The 22000-nt window shown below is 41.6% G+C and overlaps 1 protein-coding gene across 1 annotated transcript; it reads right to left on the bottom strand.

Moving 5' to 3' along the window:
- Positions 1-478: 478 nt before the first annotated feature.
- Positions 479-21538, bottom strand: thbs4a (thrombospondin 4a). The gene is made up of 22 exons (XM_048977523.1): positions 21223-21538; positions 19814-20011; positions 19169-19410; positions 18628-18730; positions 17913-17995; positions 17783-17834; positions 16674-16834; positions 15406-15543; positions 14865-14942; positions 10223-10366; positions 9278-9382; positions 9040-9147; positions 8799-8958; positions 5938-6056; positions 5799-5851; positions 5514-5707; positions 4561-4739; positions 3878-3926; positions 3409-3605; positions 2232-2404; positions 1734-1873; positions 479-735 (listed from the first exon to the last, which is right to left on the bottom strand). Exons 1-22 carry the CDS (start codon positions 21305-21307, stop codon positions 677-679), a joined length of 2820 nt encoding a protein of 939 aa, XP_048833480.1. The 5' UTR covers positions 21308-21538; the 3' UTR covers positions 479-676.
- Positions 21539-22000: the final 462 nt, after the last annotated feature.

The raw sequence follows: 22000 nt of genomic DNA, 5'->3' as shown, positions 1-22000 counted from the left end.
ATATTTTTTAATTATTCAAAACCAATATAATGTCTTGAAGGTGAACTATAAATTCCTTTTATGGGTCTCCTTGGATGAGTGTTTTCTCTAATAGACAAAAATGAGCAGTTCTGTGCTTATAAATGAACTGTGTGATTAAGGTTGTCTGTAAATTTATTTTCTTTATCAGTTTTTTAAAAACAAAAACATAATCGTATGTAAACAATATGAAATTGTACACAATACTGTTTTAACATAAAAATGTCTCTACATTACTTTTTTATGTAGCTTGGTTTCCATTGGTGTCCATTGACTCGTAAGAAAAAAAAATTTAGACTAAACTTTACGCCTAACGAAGTTCTTGAAAATTGCACTACACATATAAACATTCTTATAAAACCACCAGACATTTTTCCTACAACGAAAAAAAAAATGTGCGAGTTGATTCCTAAACATAAAACCAAAGCCAGCTATTGCAAGTTACAAAGGTGCACTGCCATCTGAGTTCATCAAATCATTTTATAACATATTTTGTTTACACATACAAAAAAAATTCCCGTATCACAGAATCTCTTCTGAAGACAAGCGTAAGTGCCGCAGGCGAATACAATATATATATATATATATATATATATATATATATAGAAAAGGCTGTCTCTGAAGTATCAGTTACAATGCTTCTGTTATCCAGGTTGGTTCACTTAGTGTCACCTGTAACTTGTGCAGTTAATTCATGAAAGTCCTCAGGGATGGTGTCTATGGAGAGAAGACGCATCAAAGGAAATCATCACTCAGATAAAGCTTTTCTGTGCATTGAGTTCTATCTTTTAATCTGGCTGATCTATGTTAGTTTATTGTTAGAAAGTCAATTTCTTTTAGTGACCTTTTACAGGAGAGGGACGTAAAGCCAGAGGCTTCTTGTCTGTTTAACACAATTGTCAAACATCCATCCATCTTCCAAACTGCTTATCCTACTGGGTCGCGGGGGGTCCGGAGCCTATCCCGGAAGCGATGGGCACGAGGCAGGGAACAACCCAGGATGGGAGGCCAGCCCATCGCAGGGCACATTCACACACTAGTCACTCACACATGCACACCTATGGGCAATTTAGTAACCCCAATTAGCCTCAGCATGTTTTTGGACTGTGGGGGGAAACCGGAGGAAACCCCACGACGACATGGGGAGAACATGCAAACTCCACACACATGTGACCCAGGTGGAGACTCAAACCCGGGTCCCAGAGGTGAAAGGCAACAATGCTAACCACTGCACCACCATGCCACCCCCCAATTGTCAAATATAAAATATTTTATTTTTGAAACACTCTGTTATTCATGTAAAAACACCAGTGGAAAGTACACGAATTGTTTTATATTTCCTGTCACAACTAAAAAAACTGCAGAACTATATGATGTTGTTGAAACATCATCTGTGTTCGGAAACATCTGCAGGGGTTTTAGTGAACCGTGAACCTTCTAGCAACAAGAAAAATAGTTTTCATATTTTACTTTTTATTACTGGACAGCAACAGTTTAAGTGGTCTTACTATCAGCAATACCTGCAAAGCACATTATTCAGAATCAAACTTGTTGTGCATTCCATAGGAATATGTCTAATTCATATGGAAAAAGTGTGAGGAAATATTTTCTTTAAAGCTAAAGCTGATCTTCCATCTGAATTAATCATGGAAAATCCCAAATTGTGCAGTCAATCCAAGTATGAAACCTTATGAATATGGTTTAAAATGACTCACCATTGCAGCGGTACTTGAGGTTGGACCAGATGATGTTTTCCTGAGAGAAACAGAAGACTCCCAGCCGCCCGCCTCTCATGGTGGTATCAATGATCACCCCCGAATCAGCCACTAGCTCAGGACCTTCATAGAACCGGGCTCTGCCCAAGTCAAACCACAACAGTAACCACATATTGAAGAACCACATATGGACCTCATTCATCACAACATCACAGATTTCCCGTCAGGTGAATATTAAAACTACCGGCATATTATGCAAACCCATTTTATATGGCTTAGAAGTTTCACTGAACAAAATGTACAATTTGAAGATCTGGCAAAAATGAACTAAAATCTTGTCACCTTTATACTGGGAACTGAAAAAGAAACTGCTCACAGTACTGCCTCGAAGCTCACAGGAAAAGGTGTTAAACTGACTGAAGTATGCATCCAGCTGGGGTAAGCATCGTCTTAGAATTAAATTCACAGAAGCTCTGTGAGTCGTCCTGATTGTCTCACCGGATGTATCCCACCTGGGGCCGATGCTGCAGGAACCAGCGGTATGACATCTTGTCCTTCCAGCCCTTGTTGCGTGGGTCCTTCCACAGCAGTCTTACCTGGTCATCTGTGTCGCCGGTGTGCCACAGGGAATTCCTCAGGTGCTCACCTGGCCCCGTCTTAGACTTAACCGCCTAGACGATGACACCAACATGTGGGGCACGTGCCTATTCCAAATTTCACATTGTAAGAAGACACCCAGAACTACTTCTTGTTCTTGGGTATTAACTCGTTACAGACAGGAGATGCAGTGGGGTTGTGTTGTTCTGGGAACTCAATGTGCTCAATGTCACCCAGAAGCGCAGTGCATTTATTCAGGGGCTGAATTGTTTGAAGGACCCCCAATGTAGTCATTACAGTAAGCGTGGCAATCCCATCATATCCCTTAACACGCTAAGAAGCACAAGCATATACATACTATTTAAATGAGGAAATCAGATCACATGGTAAATAATAGGAATATACGTAAGTTGAGGCAAGGCCTACAAAAGTAATTGAAAGAAGAAAAATTCACTGCATAATTAAGGAACTCTGTATATCAAGGCTTCTGAATGGACTTTTTAACCTATATATGACATTCCAAGCTTATCTGAGTTGACAACTTTTAATATTTCAACAAGGCAATATTTCATACGTGTTCAACCCTGCAGAGAACATTAAAACAATGCTGTCTCCATGATTTCAAAATATGGCTGTTGTACAGCTGAAGATTTGTATTACATGGGCGGTTTTTGGGAAAGGTTTTTGAATTTTTAGACCATCGTACTACAGAATGCACCAAACCTATGGGAACTGTAAACCAGGGAAATATTGGTAACACTTTACTAAAAGCAATCATGTACAATGCATTACAGATACCTTCATCATACATTATGATGCATTCATTATAGATAAGCACTTCATAGAGCATTCATAAGCAGCATAAAAAACATGGCGATAATGTGTTATACCTTTTAATAAATATAGTCGTGTTTATAATACTTTATGAACGCATTATAATGCATTATGAAGGAATCTACAATGCATTATGATGACTGCTTTAAGTAATGTGTTACCGAAATGTCCATGAGCTCTGGTTCTTAGGTAAGACACAGTAAATGGTCCCATTTGCATGTTCCCAGTGGGAGTCGGGCTTAACCTTGAGCTGAATGCCGGGCTCAGCCACAGCCCGGAAGGGTGTAGCCTGCCAGTACGTCTGCTCCGTCTGCTTCCACATCACCACGTAGAAACTGGAGGAATCCTGGTAGCCGAAGATGAATCCGGCGTAGTCGTCATCGGTCACCGTATTAACATGGAACGTGCCCTGAAAATCCACTCCGCTGAAGGCCGTGTAGCCTGGAGGATGTGTCAGAAATGCCACCTTTTTTAAAACAAATCTGTAGACACATTACAGCAAAGAAAAAAGGTGCATGTGGAGTCCCATTCACGTCATAAAGCAGCACTGCCTGCCCACATCCCAATATCCAAAAGTTGAAGGCACTAATTCTTATGTAATTATACACCTATTGTCACATCCTTGTTAACTTGTTACCATTGCAGAGAGACTATAAGGTTTAATGTATTCCACAACCCGTAGCACCAAGCACTGATACTACAGTCACACTCACCAACAGCAAGTCCAGGGTCACTGTTCATGGTCTGTACAATCTCCATACCCTGAGAGAAGGTTGGGCTATTATTACCCAATCATTTCAATACAAATGTTTATGCTACATATGCCTAGATAGGAAAGATGATCATTCGGATATCAATTTCAATGGGTACCCAGATTTGACACGGTAGGTTATTATACATATACTACAAACTGACTTCCAATTTAAAAACTTCATAGTACCAAATATATATCTAACTTAGAAGCCTCCAATCAGTCTGTTGTATCACCTTCTGGTGTATGACAATCACTAGACTATGAAATTATATTGTGAGTTTATGATTTGCTTATATATAGTAATAACCAGGTTTCAAAAAGTATTCTTAATATGACTGTTCCTGTTGTTTACAGGGTCTGGTATAATACTTAGTATTGTTCATATATTCTCCAGTGTAACAAAACGTAATGGATCTATAGTCTCCATATTTTCAGAAGACACTATATATGGCAAAGTGCATTTAATTATTATTTTATGACCAAAAGGCTCAGCTCCTGAAGTACGAAAGTGATACATCCATTAACACTGTAGAACAATCAGTCTATGGTGTCAGTCTCCTTATACTGTGAAAGCTGTGGTCTGCTGGTATGAACTGTCCAGCATCGCAATGATCAGTGGCATCAGGAAAGAGGATCGGTCACCTGATTGAGCACTATCCAATTCGGGTCGATCTGTGCATCTCCCTCAGGGTCCAGCACCACAGTCTGGTACGCCCTGAAGTCAGTGAGGGTAATCTCTGCATTCTCGGGGCAGTTGTCGATCGTGTCAATCACCCTGTCCTTGTCAAAGTCAGACTCACATATATCCCCCACGCCATCATCTACCCAAGAAAGCAGATGCATTAAACTTGAGAATTTTCAAAGTGTCATTTCAGTATGGAGCATAAAGCACAAAACAACGATTATCCATCCTTCCGACTGCTTATCTAATGCAGACAGCATAAGATACAGGACAGAGCACCGCCCTGGATAGGATGCTTTTACTTTGCAGGGAGACGTAAACATGTATGCACTCATTTAAAGATGCCAGTTTACTTAAGTGAATATCTTTAGCCTGCAGCAGCAAAGCAGAGAACCGAGAGGAAAGCGAAGGAAAGGACATGCAAGCTCAGCACAAACGGAGAAGGGGGCAAATGGGACCCCCAGTCCTGGAGGTACAAACATGTTACTGAGTACCCATGTACTTAACCACTGATTATTTAATCAACCGCAACAAAAGAACTTTGTGTAATGCACAGCGGATGAGCAGTTATGAAAAAATGGATAGAGTGGTACACATACCTACATAAAATAATTTAATTATTCCTATTATTTTGAAATACCTTCCCTCTCCATTGCACTACTGTGGTGTATTATCTGATGTTATTTGCACCCCAGTCTGCATAGGGTGTTTATTGTATATTGCATTTGTGCATGTGTATAGCATATATTGCTGTACAGTAACTGTTTTATGTACAGTTTTAATTGATTTGCTGTATTACATTGCTGATGGAGAACTGCAGACCAAAGACTTTCACTCACTAGTTTATGCGTTCTAGTAATTAGACAGTAAAAATCAATGATTTTGATTTGATAATCAATTTCCAGTAACATACTGTTTTTGTCGATCTGGTCTGGGTTAGGAACCAGTCTGCAGTTATCTGGCCCAGGTGGCAGGATATCAGGTATGCCGTCATTGTCATCGTCGTCGTCACATTCATCCCCGAGGCCGTCCTTGTCCGTGTCCAGCTGCGAGCTGTTGATGACGTTGGGACAATTGTCTTTAGAGTCCTGGTGTCCGTCACCATCGCTGCCATTTTAAGGGAAAAGATAGATTTTCCTGTAAGGAAACAGATCCGTGCAACAGGAAGCCAAAGTCTCTTCAGCATCAGTCGCAGTACCTGTCCTGGTTTGTGTCACAGGAGTCACCAACCAGATCGTGGTCACTGTCTGACTGAAAGACATTCCACACAAGACATCACATACAGCCTCTTAACATGAACTTCTGACAATATCATTATGTCGATCTCGGTGGCTGACCTGGTTGGGGTTGGGAATTTCGGGGCAGCTATCGCAGGCATCGCCGACTCCATCACTGTCCCGATCCCTCTGGTCAGGATTTGGCACTCTCTGGCAGTTGTCCAGGAAATTTTTCACACCTGGAAACCAGTAGAAATTAAAATGGTGAAAGGTGCACTATACCCAATGGCCCAAGGCATTGCAGTGTTAAACCTTAAGTAAGAACTGTTCAGAATGAAGAACATGCATACTCAAAATGAATGGGCTGTGAATGGGCCAATAGATCGGTCTTAAAATTACAGACTTGTCATTTTTAACTGCCACTAAAAGATGTTTTGGAGAGAGTCTTTAGTGGAGATATTTAATTAGAATGTTCCAGATGTTCTGTCATTCATTCATATGTTCTTTGTGTTCTTTGTATCCAGGAATAATTCTTTAGATACTACAGTACAGAATCCTTAAGGATCTGTTTGATGTATTTAAAAAAAAACTGTTGTCTTCCAATAAGATCTCTGGTACAGCTTTCACACGGTTTAATTGAAGTCTTTCAGGTCTTAACAGGCATCACATGTCATTCAGATGCTGGATTAATCATAAAAGTGACCAGTCAAGTGTATTCCATTGGTTAGATGAGTAACAGAATACAAATGAGGCATAGCATTACACATGAGCTCTGTCACACGGGTTTCTCTGTCATTAAACCCAGAGACATAGCCACGGGGGAATCCTCCAGAACGCTTTCACTGTTCACGTATTGTGAGCCCCTGATCGTTCTCGAAGTGTTTTACAGGATGACATCAGTCACCACAAAAGAGCTCTGTCTGTGCCTCTGGATTTTTTGTGCTCGTTTAAGATTTTCATTTGTGGTTAAAAACGCGTCATCGTCATGCACACCTTTCAGTCTGGCTGAGAGTGGTACAAACGAAATACCAAATGCTTTATTCCAATGGCAAGTACTGCGAAGGTAAGAATTACACGTAACAGAAATAACTTATAACTAATAATTAAACTCTCAGCGGCAACTGTATTAGGTACGTCCGCTTGTTAACGCAAATAGCTTGCTCCCCCAAACAGCAAATCAAACGGCTGCAGATTAATTTATGCAGTACACAGGCTGAGTGAAGTGGTTTAGTTACTGTTTGGCTGAGATTCAGAATGGCTAAGAAGTGTGATCTAAGCGATACTGAATGTGGCGTGATTGCTGGTGCCAGACAGGGTGGTTCCAGCAGCACAGGAACAGCAACGGTGTTAACAGAGAACGGTGCAATAAAAAAAAATGCAGCCACTACAGTGCTGTGGGCAGAAACACCTGGTTAATGAGACGAGGGCAGAGGAGAGCAGCCAGGCTCATTAAACCCAACAGGAAGTGTGTAAATGTATACATTAATGTGGAAATTTGATATGCCAAACTGCTATATCCTGAAAAGTAAGTAAATAATACTTTTTATTCATGGGTATTTCTAGAAACCACTCACAACTGAATGTAGAACAAACGGGAGTAATAGTCTTAAAAGTTAATATATCCCTCCATCCATCTTCCACCCACTTATCCCAGTGAGGGTCACTGGGACGCCTTGAGTCTATCCCAGGCAACAGAAGACATAAGGCTGGGCGGCACATTTCCAATGTACATTTACTATTATTTAGCAGATGATTTTAACCAACGTAGGGTCACCCAGCTCCTGGAGCAACTGAGGTTAAGAGCCTTGCTTAAGCGTCCAGTGGTGACATCACACCTCTGACCACTGGCAGGATAAAGAGGAAATATACCTAAAAACAACATGACTATGTTTTATTTCTTTAATCATCTGTTCATCGTATAACCCACACCACAAAAGTGACAATGTCTGAAATACTGTTTAGATTAGTTATGTTGTTATTTGCTTCACTTTTAACAATAAGAAACCTTGCATGTCGGGACGCTGGTAATATAAAATGAGTTACATTTTTTCGCCATCTACTGGTCTTTATGTGATGGTGCGCATATGTGCATTCCGCTTGCTACGCCATTGTCATAAAGTAGTCTTGCGCATTCAAACTGATTAATGCCGGAGGGGGTTGTTATGGCATCTTGCAAAGGCGGCCAGCCACTGCAGAGCCTCCATCTGTTGCAGATTAAGCTGGTTTTGATAAATTAACTAATTCTTACCCTTGCTCAGGCCAAATGCATTGCTTATGTGTTCTATTAAGATTTTCAAATATCATTCAGAATTACATGGTGTCTTAGGGATTGACCCATTAACTGACAACAGTGACACTTCCTCTCGTCATATACAACCACTTACAGCCTGCTATGTTTTAGGCAAGGCCTGTATTGTTTTAAAAGTCTGTGAAGGTAGAGTGAGGCTTGTCATAGCTGCAATAAACTAGTAATTGAAAACTTGGCAAAACTGAGATAATTTTTTGCTCTATATTCTGATACGACATTGTGCAATGGTATTCCTGAAGTCTGTTTAGTTTTGCAATGTCAATTTAATGCTTTTCAATTTTCACTCACAATTCACAAGTATTAAATATGTGCACAATGTGGAAGTGAACATTAAGCCTAAATGCTGAAATTAATTTTATGCTAAAATTTTAAATGCTAAAATTATAATTTTTTTATGTAATGTGTACATTTGTGCATATTACATTTTGTCTTTGCGTTGAAAGTGTCCTCAGGTCAAGTCTTTACAATCATCTGGCTTGTCTTACCACCCTTGTTCCATGTGAGTGTCCATAACAAATTACATTTCTCCTCTTTTGCTACATGGCTGGGATTGTTTTTTGAAACGTAAATTACAACTGAACGGAGCGCAGTTTTGAACTGAAAATGATCAACATGACAGAGCACATCTGAGATCAGCTGGTAGAAGCAGAGAGCTGGCTGCTCTTGGTCTCACCATCACCATCCATGTCATCGTCACACGCATCCCCTTTGCCATCATTGTCCGTGTCCCTCTGGTCGAGGTTGTCCACATGTCGGCAGTTATCACACGCGTCGCCATGGCGATCCTTGTCGCTGTTCTTCTGGTCTATGTTGGGCTTCAGCCAGCAGTTATCCTGCAGGGTTAGAGATAGAAAATCAGGTCCGATCACTGTTTACCATTAGGCTATTTCTGCAGTAAACACCAGAGGGCGCACCTGCTCATTTAAAATCCCATCTCCATCGGCATCTTCATCACACGCATCGCCTATTCCATCACTGTCAGCGTCCTCTTGCCCAGAGTTCGGAATATAAACACAATTGTCCTAAAATCAACAAAGAAACTGCAATCTTTGGCCCATCTGCACGCGAGTTCTTGCTTTCAAAATTTTTTCCAAATGTATGAACATCTGAAAAATTGCCTGTCGACTTTCTGTCGAAAGATGGTGACATTACCTTTTTGCAGTTAGGGTCTTTGCAGTTCAGTTTCCTGTCGGGATACCCATCAATGTCTGTGTCCTTCCCACAAACATAGCCGTTACCAGCCCAGCCGATACCACACTGACAGGAACAAAGACATTTTTATGTCTTAAATTTTAATGAAATACAACGACTCCGGTACATCCATCCATCCATCCATTTTCCAAACCGCTTGTCCTATTGGGTCGCGGGGGGTCCGGAGCCTATCCCGGAAGCAATGGGCACGAGGCAGGGAACAACCCAGAATGGGGGGCCAGCCCATCGCAGGGCACACTCACACACCATTCACTCACACATGCACTCCTATGGCCAATTTAGCGACTCCAATTAGCCTCAGCATGTTTTTTGGACTGTGGGGGGAAACCGGAGTACCCAGAGGAAACCCCACGACGACATGGGGAGAACATGCAAACTCCACACACATGTGACCCAGGCGGAGACTCAAACCCGGGTCCCAGAGGTGTGAGGCAACAGTGCTAACCACTGTACCACCATGCCACCCCTGACTCCGGTACATAGAACCAAAAATTAAGTTTACAACTTTTGATAAAAAGTATAACTGGTTATGTATTATTGCAGGAACTGCAATCTTTCAAACTTTAATTGCTTATCCAGTACAGGGTTGCAGAGAGGATTAGGACCTATCCCAGGCATCAAAGGACATATGGTAGGTGGCATCCTGAACGGAGATTGCAGGAGAAAAGCAGAGCACTTGGAGGAAACTCACATGTACATTGCACACATACAGCAACTGTGTCCCTAGACTTGTAGGCATGAGGCAGCAGTGCTACTCACCGTACTGCCAGGAGCTGATGGATTCACAAATATTTCTAATGATATATTATGGTTATGGTTATGATATAATAATATACTTAAAATGTTTCAGTGTCTGGCGACAAAGAGGGGGCGACAGGGCCTTACCATGCAGGAAATGGTGCCGTCTCTTTCCACCATGCACTGGGCGTTGCTGTCACATGTGTTTTCCTGGCACGTTTGCTGGGGCTGGCAGCCACCTGAGTGGTCGCTCCTGAAGCCTTCCTTGCAGGGCCCACAGCGGAACGATCCCTGGGGTTAACAGAATACAGAGAAGGGTCCGTTTGGTCATTAGGCTTGGGTGCTGAAGTCTAAACTCTAGCATATAGTATGTACACACTCACACACGCACGCATGCACCTACCTTTACAATCAGTTTCTATAGCTCAACAAATAGCAAATCAGGCTAATGGTGGTTGTGGGTTCTAATCCCAAGGACCACACATACAAATGCAACCCTACCATCAAGTGCTTTGGATAAAAGCACCAAGTTAATATCATCAACACACAAACACTATCAAATACACAGGAACATACATACAGTCCCATAACATATGAATCATGAGATGACTGGGTTTAGCTGATTCCTTGCTAATATATCTACTACTGACTTGATAACTCAGGTAACAAAACTCAGATTAGGATCGCTATGTTAGGATGAGGCCGTGGGAGACTCATCCCAGAACATGGTGTAAGATGTGCTTTTTCGATAAATTTGCTTTGTTTTGATGTTGTTTTCCTGTAGTAGGTTTTTGGGTCTTTTTTTAACACTAGAACTGCCAAATCTACGCAAATTTGCGTAAATTCCCTGGGCCTAACACCTACTAGCATCCCTGCTGAGAGTTTCTTGGGCCATTGTCCTCCTGCTTTTGTTGTGCAAACACACCCATTACCTGTGAGGCCTGGCACATTTGCATTTTTTTACTCAGAGCAGCTAAAATCCAAGGCAGGCTAAACCTCTGTGTGTGACATGGAAACCTTCACAAAAGTCTGCCATATCTATACCAAATATCCCACACGCTGACTGACCTGCAAATATGAAAGACACACATTCACAAAATATATGGAAGCACAAGTCTGTTTTATTTATAAAAAAAATTGAGTGTTTCAAACTTTGCAGTGTTTGCAGACCCAGTGACCATCATCCCTGCATTTGGCGCAAGTGAATTTGTAACACTTTGCACTGGTAAACCTGCTGCGGTTTCTGTTGCAGTTCTCCTGTACCTGACACTGAGTTGTCCATACAAGTCCTGGCACAGCAGCAGCCTTCCTCTGTCCCCATAGCCTTTTGTGGCATAAATTGGCAATGGAGTTCCTTGGCTAGATGACTCAAAAATAATCTTCTTTTGCCTTCCCACCCTGTACATGCCTTGTACAGAACGTAGGAATTTGCCACCACCAGGTCCGGCATGTTGTAAAATACAGCTACTGGCCACCTGCATGTTGCTGCTCTTACGGAATACATGTGCGCCATTTGGTCCAACACATTTACACCACACTATAACAGCAGAGAGAGAGAGAGTCATGAGTGTATTTGCTTTTTTTCTACCTTTCTATATAGGCCTGTATAGTACATATCAGAAAACATTGTAGCACTGATGTAAAATTATACACACATTCACATACCTTCATGTGGTTATAGTCTGTTATCGTGTTGGGTTTCCTCTTTCTGCCTTCACAGATCGCCACATCTTGGTCCAAGGAACTCAGAACACACACAATCTTGTTTTTTTAGGTGCATAAATTGTCAAGGAGACACTGCCACTTCTAAGCACTGACGCGGAGAATTCCTCTTGCTGTGCAGTGTCCTTTGAAATTGGAGGAAGTTCATACCAAACTTTATTCCCTGTGCTCAGTAGTGTTGTTTTGCGCTGAAGCAGTCTGTGTGACAGTGCCAGTGAGGTGAAGAAATTGTCCGTTGTGACATTTCTCCCGTCATCCAGAAATGGCTCCATCAGACTCATGACCATGTTCTCTGCCAGCCTCTCCCTTTTCTGGTGACTGGGGTCCTTTCCCAAGTTAGGGGACACGTTGCAGACGTATTTGGTCTCCAAATCCGTGGCCATCCAGAACTTGATCCCAAATTTGTCCGGCTTGGATGCGATATACCAAGTGACATGGAATGGATCCACATCTACTCCACGTTGTCTTTCCACCGGTGTCCCTCAGGGCTCGGTTCTTGGCCCTCTCCTATTCTCCCTCTACACTAAATCTCTTGGCGAAGTTATATCCTCACATGGCTTCTCCTACCACTGCTATGCCGATGACACTCAACTCATCCTCTCCTTCCCTCCCTCAGACACTCATGTCTCCACTAAGATCTCTACATGCTTGGCAGACATCTCATCTTGGATGACCACTCACCAGCTAAAACTCAACACTAGTAAAACTGAGTTGCTTTACATCCCGGCTGACTCATCCCCCCTCCAGGACCTTGCGATCTCCTTTGACAACTCCCTGATCCGTCCTTCGGTTTCTGCTAGAAACCTTGGAGTTACCATAGACGATCGGTTGTCATTTTCCTCACATATCGCCAGTCTTTCTCACTCTTGTCGGTTTCTCCTCTTTAACATCAGGAGGATACGTCCATTTCTTTCCACCCAGGCTACCCAGATACTCGTCCAGTCCCTCGTCATCTCACGCCTTGACTACTGCAACTCGCTTCTAGCGGGTTTACCACTGAGCGCCATCCGTCCCCTCCAACTGATTCAGAATGCAGCTGCTCGTCTTGTTTTCAACCTTCCCAAGTTCTCCCACACCACTCCTTTGCTGCGCTCCCTCCACTGGCTTCCTGTAGCTGCACGCATCAGATTCAAAACACTGATGCTCGCATACAAAGCCAAAAATTCTCTGGCACCATCCTACCTAAAGGACCTCATCACACCCCGCTCTGCACCACGATCTCTCCGATCCTCCAGCACTGCTCGACTGGTCCCACTTCCCCTCAAGGCACAAGGAAGACACGCATCTCGGCTCTTCTCTGTCCTGGCACCTAATTGGTGGAATGAACTCCCCCTAGATGTCCGAACAGCTGAATCCTTGAATGTCTTCAAGCGACGACTCAAAACTTTTCTTTTTCAGAAATACCTGACGTAGAACTTCTATATTCTTACTCGACTCTTTTTCTGGTGTGTGTTTTAAAAAAATTAAATAAAATAAAAATTCTGCACTACTCAATGGCGTTCTCAGAGATAGTATTCGTAGCTGGGGTCCTTATTGAGCTAGCATCGGAAATTCATTGCAGAGTCTCAAAGCACTTATGTAAGTCGCTCTGGCTAAGGGCGTCTGCCAAATCCTGTAAATGTAAATGTAAATATACTGCATGGACAATGAACCTTGGTCGAGAACAGCTGTACATCTATGTTCATGTGTTCTCCTGGAGTGAAACTTTCAGCACAGTTCTTGGTGAAGGCTGGCAGAGAACGTGGTCATGAGTCTGATGGAGTCATTTCTGGATGACGGGAGAAATGTCACAATGGACAATTTCTTCACCTCACTGTCACTGTCACACAGACTGCTTCACTTTACTGTGCATGGTGAATAACGTTTGCCGTGAACTTCCTCCATTGGCAAAGGACACTGCACAGGGAGAGGAATTCTCCACGTCAGTGTTTAGAATGGCGCGCATGTATTCAGTACGAGCAGCAACAAGCAAGTGGCCAGTAGCTGTGTTTTACAACATGCTGGACTTGGTGGCCGTGAATGCCTACGTTCTGTACAAAGCATCTACAGGGTGGAAAGGAAAAAGAAGATTGTTTCCGATTCTTCTAGCCAAGGAACTCCATTGCCAAATACAGGGATGATGGTCACTGGGTTTTCAAACGCTGCAAACACAGACTTTGAAAGATAGGCAGACTGTGTGGGACAGTAACCACTGAGACAAAAGGCAGAAAGATGACGAAGAGATGAACCTGGAACTGAGGCAGGGATACATCAATTTTTACATGAACAGCCAAACATGCAAAGCTGGAGAGATCACACAAAAACAAAATTCACTTTTGGTGTTATAATTCAGTGATGGCCAATGAAAATGAAATGACATTTTATTCTGTATGTGTATGAGCATGTCAAAAACCATGGACCATGACTTCACTCAGCTTATGACATTTATATACAAACATGCATTGGAGACTGAAGTGTTAGCATGTTTTCATTTTATTCATTTCATTCTATTAGCAACTTTGCATTCTATTTTCACTCAATTTGTTTTATAAATAACACAGACTTGTGTTTCCATATATTTTGTGAATGTGCGTCTTTCATATTTGCAGGTCAGTCAGCGTGTGGGATATTTGGTATAGATATGGCAGACTTTTGTGAAGGTTTCCATGTCACACACAGAGGTTTAGCCTGCCTTGGATTTGAGCTACTCTGAGTAAAAAATGCAAATGCGCCAGGCCTCACAGGTAATGGGTGTGTTTGCACAACAAAAGCAGGAGGAGGATGGGGCTGAAGACCTGCGAAAATCACAGCAGGGGTGACAAACACCTTGGGACTCTCAGCAGAGAATAAAAACTCGGTAAATCTAGTGTTAAAGGGACTTTGACTCGATTTTGTTTTGGTTTTGACTAAACCAGGTTCTCCAGAGAAGCTCCCTCTGCTACAGTCCTGCACGCACAAATACACACACAAAGTGTATCCACATATACGTATTTTAGGCACCTGCACAGAACGCACACATGCATGCTTATGTAGTGCATGTGAAAACACACATACAGAAACTAATGTGGTCCGGAACAAAGGTTCTTACCATGACGTTCAGGCACTGAGAGTGGGAGGGGCAGCCTCCATTATTAGGGCCTTGGCACTCGTCTATGTCATTACAGACCTGTGATAAACGTCGGGGAGAACATCTCAGAGCGATGGAAAGCAAAATGGAGATCCAAGGAGCACGGAAGTGTAAGACTATCTCACGGCAAAGGGAACCATCATTACATGGTAATCTGAGGGAGGAACATGGTGCACAGGGGTATTCTTAAGGCAAGACAAGGGGTACCGCAGTCTCATATAACTTAATTATAACATTATAATTAATATGCACCTAACTTGCCCTACCCCCACATTTCGTGTATGCTTCAGTTACCATGGCTGCATCTCAGATATTTTTAACGACAGGTTAAATGTCTGAATGCGTGATAAGCCTTACTATGAATCTGTAAAAGACCAGCGACTTTATTCAGCTTCGTTTTTTAAAACTTGTACTAAAAATAGGTAAATGAATTATAACTGTATTAGTTAAGGTACTTCAGTTTTGGTAGATGGTGTTCCTGCAGATAGGGCATGTGACTGACCTGTTTGTTCCTCCTGGCGTACTCGCTGCCCACGCCCTGCACAGCCTCGCCGGTGTAGCCTTGCGGGCAGCTTTCACATCTGAAGCCCGGGGCTGTGTTCACACAGCGCACCCCGGGGAAGCAAGGGTTAAACTGGCACTGCGTAGGGCACAAGACAAACATGGTCACCCCTCTGCCAATCGGCACCAGCGAGCGAGGTGACATGGCAGACGACAGACACTGACGAAAAGAGAAAAACCAGGAGGGATGTATCAGACTCAAGAGTTGTTTATTGTAAATACATCTATTACTACACAGTGCACTGAGGGGTGACCCAGTAACTAAAGCAATTTTAAATAAGAGTTTGTTCATATGACGTAAGTCCAAGGGCTTCTGGGCCTGTGGCAAAAGAGAGAACACATTTGGCCGCTGATGGTTATTGTTACCTCAGTGGATCAATCAAGCATCATTATCTGACCCAAGCATGGCGGCTGATTCCTGGCAGATACGGTGAGTAATGGAAACTGCAGGTCAATGAAGTGAACTATTCATTTAACTAAGCTGCAAGTTTATCAGCATTTGAGTAAACAACAGATTTTTCCATCTCCTGCTGCCAGCTCAGGCCTGCTTCATGGAAAGATTATCTATACTGGGCCACGGAACTGGAGCAATTAGTGGAAATGGCTTCACACCTTTATTCCAACTGCTTTTACCGCTGCTGTAGGTCGTAGTTATAAAAAAGCAGAATGCAGGAATGTTTGTCTGGACTGAGTAAATATTCAGCTAAACCGAGAAATGTTACTCCCATAAAATCACTTTGTTCGTGAGAATATTTTCATCATTATCCTGATTTTGTTTCATGTTTGAGGTTTGATTCAAATCCAGAAATTCTATCACAAGTTTCAGTTTCACAATGCAGTGTCTCATCAGACCATCTCTTTCTCCTGAAACTGCAGAGCAGTGAATCTCAGTCCCTCCAAGCCATTTCAAACACTGAAGCAACACCCTTTGTAAGATTGTGAGCACCAGCTAAAAAAAAAGATTCTTCTTGCTACTTACAAGACAGAGATTCCTTCTACACTTAGGCTGGTTTATGTAGAAACAGACAGAGACTTCAGGAACTTCAGCTCTTCCAAGAGCCACCACTACGGTATATCAGTTTTCCTCAACATACTACAAAAATTCCAGTCCTTCAGCTACTGATAAGACCCAGATTCAGTCTGCTGCTGTATTGGTCTCAGAACACAGCCACATGGAAGCGCTTCAAAGTCATCCGTCGAAGACATTACCTCATCCACATCATCGCAGCTGACACCATCGCCTGTGTAGCCCTCAGGGCAGGGTCCGCACGTGATCCCATCCTCCGTGTCTATGCACATGTCTATCCGAAAGCACGTCCCAGGCTGGCAGGACCGTTGGTGCGCCGGAGTGAATTTCGAGTCATCAAGTCCTTTAATGGCAACATGACATTAACGTATTCTGGCATGGTGGTGTGTTAGGCTGTGCCCCCTGGGGATGGCACAGCCAAAACACAGGGTCATCACAGTGTCTTTCATAAAGGATCTTTGACTTTGTTTTGTCTTTCCATTAAAAAGCCATCTGTTTGATTAAACCCTGCTCTGTGACTTGTCTGGTCCCTTGTTGCAGATATCCACATCACAATGTGCCACATTACAACATAAATGTTTCCAGCAGAGCAAATACACTGTATGAAAAAAGCACTGGGACACCTGGCCATTATATCTATAGGAACGTTTATGACATTATAAATCCATAGGCATCAATATGGAGTTGTGGGATGGCTTTCCACAAGATTTCAGAGTTTGTCTCTGGGAATTTTTGACCATTCATCCAAAAGGGCATTTGTGAGGTCAGGCACTGATGTTGGATGTGAAGGCCTGGCTTGCAATCTCCGTTCACCCCAAAGGTGTTCGATGAGGTTGAGGTCAGGGCTCTGTGCAGGCCAATCAAATCCTTCCACCCTAAACTCACCTGACCATGTCTTTATTGACTTTACTTTATGCACTGGGGCACAGTCATGCTGAAACAGTAAAATGCTTCCACTTTGCAATAATATCACTTACAGCTCACCGGTGAATAATTAGCAGGCTTATAACTAACTTATTGCAAAGGTGGCATCCTATGACAGCACCACGCTTGAATTCACTGAGCTCTTCAGAACGACCCACTATTTCACAAATGTTTGCAAACCAGAATGAAACACCTGAATTAAGTGATTAAGAGGTATGTTCCAATTACCATATAGTGTAATTATCCACAATAGAATACAATGTATAATAAAATTAGGAAAACAAATTTAGCATTAGACATGATGAACGTAAGATGCTGTATACCTGCCGTAGACCTTTTGTTAGAAGGTAACACAGATATGTCTTACCACATGCCTTGCAGTCTACAATGGCATTTCTCAGGGAGGTAGTTTCCTTGACCTGTGGTATACAATTAAAAACATTGTAGAGCTGAAGCAGAGCAGCTGGATGGTTCAGTGCTGAAGGACCGGGGTCTACCTGCCGTAGGAGGACGTCCTTCAGTTCTGAGATGACCCTCGTAAGTTCAAGCATTTGATTTGACATCTGTTTTGCATTGACTCCTGCAGCAAGAGAGTTTAAGTGTCCATTGTCAATCATTACAATGAATTTCAGAATTTCAGCGTAATCTTAAAGCATCTGAAGCTAGTTTTGATTAAGTAGCTTAGCTAAATCACATTTACAAATAAAAAATGAAAACCTGTATTCTGTATTTACAAAAAAAAAATACTATTTAAAATAATCAGGCAAAGAATTTACAGATACTGAATTTATTTCGAAGAAGACATCTCTCTGCATTTATTCAAAGGGCCAGAAACATAAACAAAGATCTGTGAGTCTCTGGGGTTAACCAAAAAACAAACATTATCAGTTTGGCCAAGAGAACATTATAAACCAGAAACTAATATAGGTTTACAAGAAATACAGCAACATAATTCAAAGTATGTTAAAAATAACTTCATTGGGGTCCTAAATCTCACCAAAGACACTTAACGATAAATTTTGCTAGAAACAATCATTTATAAATAATAGCAGATCACAAAAAAAACAGCAGGAAATAGATGCTTAACATTTAATGCTCTTAGGTAGTTTTTAAGGTTAGTCCAAGTGTTAACATTTTTTTAAATAAAATTACAATAAGAATAAGTGTCTTGGCTAGGGTTTGGAAAAAAAGACATAGAATAGAAAAACATACCCAGCATTTGCATGGAGTCACTCTGCTGTAGGTCACAGTCTTGCAGGGAGAGGACACTGTCCACAACATCTCCAGTTACCAGTTTTAGTTCCGTCAGTTCATCCTTCCAGAGGAAGAATGGTACTATTGCAGAAATTAATCACCACTGGCAATATGCAGCTAACATGAACAGTTAAGGATAAATTAAGGAATGGATTTCTATATGCCAGGCAGATAAAAACACGTTAGAATTACACATAACCGTAGTTAACCTTCTCTCTGGCCGTTTGGTATTCCAGCATTTTATACTCCTGATGAACTTACTCAAAATTGTCTGAACACTCACAAATAAATAAAACCAAATCAGCTATTGAATGAAGGAATGCTAGAGCAGATAGGTGTTTGTTCAGTGCTAACAAAGAAGGATTACAGTGTAGATAAGAAATATTCATGCATTTCTTATAATGCATCAGAGGTAGGTGTGTACACCATTGATTAAAATGTACACGTGAAAACATACGTAACAACGTAATTAAAAATAAAGGCTTTGAGGTCTGCTCACTTGGGACTTCTTGGGCAGAGTCTTGAGCTCCACCATGATAGAGGGGAGGCCCTTAAAGGCTATGGGTGTGTCCCTCACGGTCTCAGTCAGTCTGCAGTCCACATAGACGTCTACGCTGCTGGGACCTCGCCGCAGACCTTTCAGGTGGAACATGACAGCATGGAGCTCCCCGTCTGCCAGCGCCATGTTGTTGAAGGTGGAGACGCTCAGTTTGCCTTCACCCTTCTGGTATCTTAGGAAGGCTGTACACAGAATACAAGGAACCTTCACACGTCTTTTTCATCAAAAAGTCTTACTTTAAACATGTTTGTCATCATCACTCACAATAATAAAAATCAGTTAGCCTACTGTAACTGCAGCTTTAAATGCCTTGATTGTGAGAGTTTGGGCTACATGAGAAATTAAAAATTAAACAAAACTTGGTAGATTTGTTTATTAGATATGCTTATTAACAAGAAATGGGGAAAAGCCATTTCGTGCATTTGTAATTTTACTTTGAAATAAAATAAGAATTGACAAATTTTGTGACTACAAATTATATAAAATTACAAATAGCCTTTACAGTATATACAATCCATTACAATTAAATTAATAGTATAAGCTCATTATTCAAGTGCAATGCAAGGTTATAAAATATATACTAACCTCTGTTGAGCTTCCCAAATACGGTAAACTCAAAATATTTGCTTTTATCTCTGGGATTATAAAGGCCAAATATCGGGGTGGCAGATTTCGTCTGGAGTCGGAATGTTGTGAGGATGAAAACCTCGTCCACAGCCTGAGACTCTAGCCCTCGTTGCAGAAGATCTGGCAGACAGTCTGAAGACGTCAGGAGGTCATACACTGAAGGGAGAAAGATCTGGATGAAGACCTCCTTCACGGCTGTACACGTATTTTTGTGTATCGATTCAGTGGCTGGTGTTTTTCTATAAATCAAATGACCATGCAGTCATGTCACTTCCACATTTTAGAAATCTTGGCCGCTTTTTTGAAGATACCTCAGTTGTCTATTGCCTGGCCAAAGCATGTGTCTCAACACTATACAATAAACGACCATCATAATCAAATTGGAAAAACAGTGTAGAATCGGATGCACTGGAAAGGAACTCATTGAGACCTGTGGTCAACACCGGGCAGGGAACGCCCATGTCATCATGGCCCAGTTGTTAGCAATGCTTTGGGAATTTCCTGTCAGCAAACACCAGCCTTCAAGGTCTGTTCTCTGGTGTAAAGGGGCTGTGAACCTTCCGCGTTTCGCAAGCAGTCTGCCTTGGAAACACTTCAGCACTAGAACATTGTGTCTTACCTTATGAACTGAAAAGGCAACATGTCTAAGGAGAGAGTAAAGATGGAAAACTTTATACTATTTAGCGCAAACATAGTTATTTCTCCGTGAAGACAAAGATTTACTTATTTATAGCACAATCCATTGCCACAAATGTTAAGCCATCACAGGTAATTGCTTCAACAGAAGGATATCCTTCTATATATTTTTTAGTGTAAACATATCGATGATGTCATTTGTTGCAAGGATGTTCAATAAAGCATCTTTTCCAGAGCGGGCTATTTGCATTAGACTATTGTCTCTTCACTTATTAAAATAAAAGGTTTTTCATTGTTAGGATCCAATAAATGTAACATATGAAGTGCGTCATGCAAAGTCCGTTAGTAATAATATAAATGTTCCAGTGCAGTGGAGATATTTTTTCCAGGCACTGAGATACATAATTTTTTACAGAATTTTACAATCCAGTGACGCTGAGAGCACTGGACACTTTCTTTCATTCAAGTTTTCTGAGGTTGAAGTTATTTTTTGTATTGTCACAATTATAAAGCTATGGGGAAAACTTTTTTAAATTTTGCAATTTACTGTGCCATATTAGTATGGATGAAAATAAATAAATATGGCTTCTCTTTTTAAAAGTTTGTATACTTCAGAATTCTGTGCCGTTATGAAGCTGAATTCAAATCAGGCAGATGACAGAAAATTAAAACTCAGGATGATACAGCCTAATGGTGCAGTATATCAATCTGAAGAAGAGACAAATGCTTACCTTTTCCTTGGCCTTGCACACCTGTCGCTATATACAGCTGTAGCATCACCTGGGAGACAAGTACTGCTCTGCAGAACAGACCCATCCTGTATTTCTGGATAAAGCTCTCACACTCCAGTTAACTGTCGCACTTTTTCACCATATATTTTGAATAAAGAAGGCTGCTGCTGCCTTTTCCAGTTTCTTAGGAGAGGGAAGGAGAGAGAGAAGGAGAGAGGGAAGGAGAGAGAGAAGGAGATAGTCCAGATGCCTTCACAAAATGAGTTGCCTGCTGGGGCAGTTTGCTGAGGATCTATGCAGCTCTTTTACTTGGAGAGCCAGAAGGGTGACGGCTTTTGTCCACTTTTCAGGACCCCAGAGTGCAAAGGCGTGTCTTTGGGTTCACAGTCCCCCAGGGATTTACGAAAATGTGTCTGGCCAGTGCCCATTCCACACTTCAGCTGCTCATTTCTCTGCCTATATTTTGCAGTTATTACAAATATTTTGTGTGGTTATTGTTATACAATACATAAAGCACAGATCACCCTCAAAAATGTTTCTTTTTTATATTATTATTATTACAAATAATAATTTCTACTTTCAAATATTTATTCTGCTTATGGAAAAAAAAATGTGTGATACAGTCTTAAGATATTATTATCTTATATATATAATATACATATATGTGAGTGTGTGTGTTGTGTGTGTATGTCTGTTTATACATAAATTTCTTTTAAAATGCATTAGTATGTAATTACCGTTGAATGCGGTTTAGGCACTGACATCAGTGACAGGGACT

Source organism: Brienomyrus brachyistius, chromosome 2 (genome assembly GCF_023856365.1).
Source record: "Brienomyrus brachyistius isolate T26 chromosome 2, BBRACH_0.4, whole genome shotgun sequence".
NCBI lineage: Eukaryota > Metazoa > Chordata > Actinopteri > Osteoglossiformes > Mormyridae > Brienomyrus > Brienomyrus brachyistius.
Note: the sequence above shows the minus strand (reverse complement) of the source record. Positions and strands in the feature narration are given on the sequence as shown.